This window comes from Lactuca sativa, chromosome 2 (assembly GCF_002870075.4).
Source record: "Lactuca sativa cultivar Salinas chromosome 2, Lsat_Salinas_v11, whole genome shotgun sequence".
NCBI lineage: Eukaryota > Viridiplantae > Streptophyta > Magnoliopsida > Asterales > Asteraceae > Lactuca > Lactuca sativa.
This window is the reverse complement of record NC_056624.2, coordinates 229,037,012-229,040,393: the sequence shown is the minus strand read 5'-3', so window position 1 is coordinate 229,040,393 and position 3,382 is coordinate 229,037,012. Positions and strand designations below refer to the sequence as shown.

At 34.3% G+C, this 3,382-nt stretch overlaps 1 protein-coding gene across 2 annotated transcripts; it reads left to right on the top strand.

The window, feature by feature from the left end:
- The first annotated feature begins 496 nt into the window (after positions 1-496).
- LOC111903231 (ethylene-responsive transcription factor ERF025) lies at positions 497-1,404 on the top strand. 2 transcript variants are annotated; one of them, XM_023899005.3, is made up of 2 exons: positions 497-843; positions 934-1,404. In XM_023899005.3, the coding sequence occupies exons 1-2, from the start codon at positions 552-554 to the stop codon at positions 1,167-1,169; spliced, it is 528 nt and encodes a 175-aa protein (XP_023754773.1). In that variant the 5' UTR covers positions 497-551; the 3' UTR covers positions 1,170-1,404. The 2 variants fall into 2 exon arrangements, with proteins under 2 accessions (XP_023754773.1, XP_023754772.1); XM_023899004.3 differs by having other exon boundaries at positions 511-1,404.
- Positions 1,405-3,382: the final 1,978 nt, after the last annotated feature.

Here is a 3,382-nt window from a genome sequence, read left to right as displayed (position 1 = left end):
TAAATGCTTTTAACGTTGTATACGTATTTAAAATGAAAATGATTTAAAAGGGCTAACTAACATTTTAATTTTGAAAACATTATTTTGACAACCTTTTTATACATGGTTGACATCAAATTTGTTAATGTATTCAGATATTATCATTCTTACTGGTTATCTTAAGTAATAATGATAACATTTGAACATATTTAATAAGTTTGATAGTCAATTAATTATATATAAAAAAAAGTTGTCTTAAATAGGAACAAAATCAAAAATATTTTACCCTTCTAAATCCTCTTTTTATTTCGTTTATATTTAGATAATTTTTTAAATTAAACGTTTTTACGATTGTTTTCCGAGATACATAAGTGACAATGTATCGTATTAAATTATTTTTGCAATTTAAAAATTAAAAAACATAAGCATGACAAGGCAATCATATTCTGTTATGTAAATTATTTTATTGAATGGTTGGTTACTTTTTTCTGAGCCTTAATTAAGTTAATTATAAAAGGTTCATCCGCGAATTCGCCGCGCTTAAAAATATATCCACGGCGCCGTAATAAACGATGGACCTCCAACAGAATCTATTTGTCTATAACTACCAACAAACCGACCCATCAGAATGCATGGCTAACCGTGGACGCCGCAGCAATTCCTCCGCTTTTCAGCCTCCTCAATCCACCGTAGCCGGCGGCTCCTCCAGCCGCCACACAGTTTACCATGGCATCCGATACCGAGCTGGAAAATGGGTTTCTGAAATCCGTGAACCAAACAAGACCAGCCGTATATGGTTAGGCACGTATCCCACACCGGAGATGGCGGCAGCAGCTTACGACGTGGCGGCATTGGCTCTCAAAGGTGCGTATGCAGTCCTAAACTTTCCTGACTCTATTCTCTCAAACACACTTCCTGAGTGCCCCACGGCTGACGACATCCGTGCCGCCGCAGCAAGGGCAGCCGCCGCTCGAGCGCCAACTAATGAAAGTGGTGGTGGAAGCTTGACGACCACTGGAACAATCCCTACTCAGGAATTTATGGACGACGATACAGTATTTTGTATGCCACATATGCTGTCAGACATGGCGGAGGGTATGCTTCTAAGCCCACCGAGAGACGACTCTAATCCGCCGGAACCGGAAGAAGAGACAGATAACTCCGGTGGAGGGAATCTTTGGGACTACTGAACACAACATTGGTATCAACCGGAAGCATGAATCACTGAATACTCATGCGATTGTAATTTTAGTTTCCCTCCATTATCTTCCGTTTACAAATAATTCTGAAGCTGTTAAGATACGTGACATGTAAGTCACCGAATTGTATCAAAGCTTGTAATGCTTGTTTAAGAAGTGTGTTTATGTACTATAAATAATGTTAAGTGGTATTGTGTGTATTATATATAAATAAAAAAATCCGGTTAATGGATATTTAATTGTTTGTTTCTCATTTCCATTCCAAATTTGGAACATTGTTCTTTCTAGTTTCCAATGGCTCGAGAAGTTAATTACCATTATTGTTGGATGCATTTGACTTTATTCTTTCAACTTATTTTTTTCATATTTTTTAATGGCGCGCATTCCACGTCGTAATTGTTGGAAATTTTACTAAAAACTATGTATTATATATATATATATATATATATATATATATATATATATATATATATATATATATATATATATATATATATATATATATATATATATATATATATATAGGGTTAGGTTATTTTGTTTTCACTATCTATTGTGTGCATGTATACTGATTCTGGACCAATCATTTTAGTTATTTTAAGAAAGTAATTAATGCATATTACATGTTGAAGATATAATAGGTATTAATTACATCTTCAGCATTTAATATGCATTAATTACTTTCTTAAAATAACTAAAATGATTGGTCCAGAATCAATCATACGGGCACACAATAGATAGTGAAAACATTTGAACCTAACTCTCTCTCTCTCTCTCTCTCTATATATATATATATATATATATATATATATATATATATATAATTTAATGGGTTTGTGTTCTTCTCCAAGCGAGCTTCAAAAAGTTATGTAATATGTCCAAAACAAAGTATGTGAATGAGCTTCAGTACTCAAATATGAGTATTTGCGAATAAAATGGCAATGTGAATGAGTCTTGCATTTAAAGAATAAACAAACTTTTAGTGGGTGTATAAGCATAACGTATAATGAATTTACAAGCTTTTATGTATGGTTTTACTTCAATATCTACGTGTGTACAAGGGGTACAGATCTTGTATTTCGTAGACCAAAGGCATCAAACTTGTGTGTGGACATGACCTACAGATACAAATGCAACTCTGAAATTCCAGAGAATGAGAGAAAAGAAAATGAAAAGGTTGGTACACTTGTGGAAGTGAAGGAGTAATGGTTATCATAAGAGGTATGGTCGATGGTAATGCATGATAGTGATGATCCACTAAGACATGTTGGTGATGTTGTTGGATTAGGTGTCTAAGCCCATAACTATTATTGGTATGTACTTGACCCGAAAGTAGCATGATCCATTTGGGTTGCATGGCATCAGAACAATTTGGATAGACTTTTGTGAGAAGAAGATATTTATGATTTATTAATATATTATAAGTTCTAATATATTAATATGAAATCATATTATTTAATTAGTATTGCTCAAGAATTAGTTTGGAATTAATTTTGTGATCAAAAGAGACTAATTAAATAAATGAGGTTTGATTTGGTAAACCATTCATTCTTATATAATGGGCTTATGATCCATAGTTCTTCAAGTTGGGCTAAACCCATGTGGTGACCCATGGATACTACATGGAGGTTAAAACCCATGGATCATGAGGAATGTGGAAAGTCATAAGTTACATGGTGTAACCCTAATGTGCACATTATATAAGAAGCCTCATAGTTCATGAAATGTGACCTAAAGTCTTAGCAAGGAGGGCTAGTCGATTTCATGTAATGCAAGTGTTCTTCTCTCAAGTTATTCCAATTGTTGGTGGTGTTGTGTGATTTCATTTGAGGTGCAACACTTGGGGCACTAAGCTCTTAAAGCTCCAAGCAACCAACTACATGAAAGTGTATGTCTTCTAACATGTTTTATTACCCTAGTATCAAAGTTTTGTATGCTAGTTAGGGTAATACATTAGGATGTTTAAGTTTGCATGTATAATAGAGAAAACATAGATCCAATATATTTAGGGTTGCATGCACACCTTAGGAGTGTTAGAATGCTCAAAACCCAACAGTGGTATCAGATCCTAGGCTTGTTTTCAATTATACTTGATGCTACTTGCTTGGAAGTGCTTTAAAATCGATTTTTTGTTGTTCTGGACAGTGGACTCGCCGAGTCCAAGTACAAACTCATCCAACTCGCCGAGTTGGTTCATACACTCG

Coding starts and splice junctions, on each gene's coding strand:
- LOC111903231 (XM_023899004.3), top strand. CDS start 552: ATGGACCTCCAACAGAATCTATTTGTCTATAACTACCAACAAACCGAC.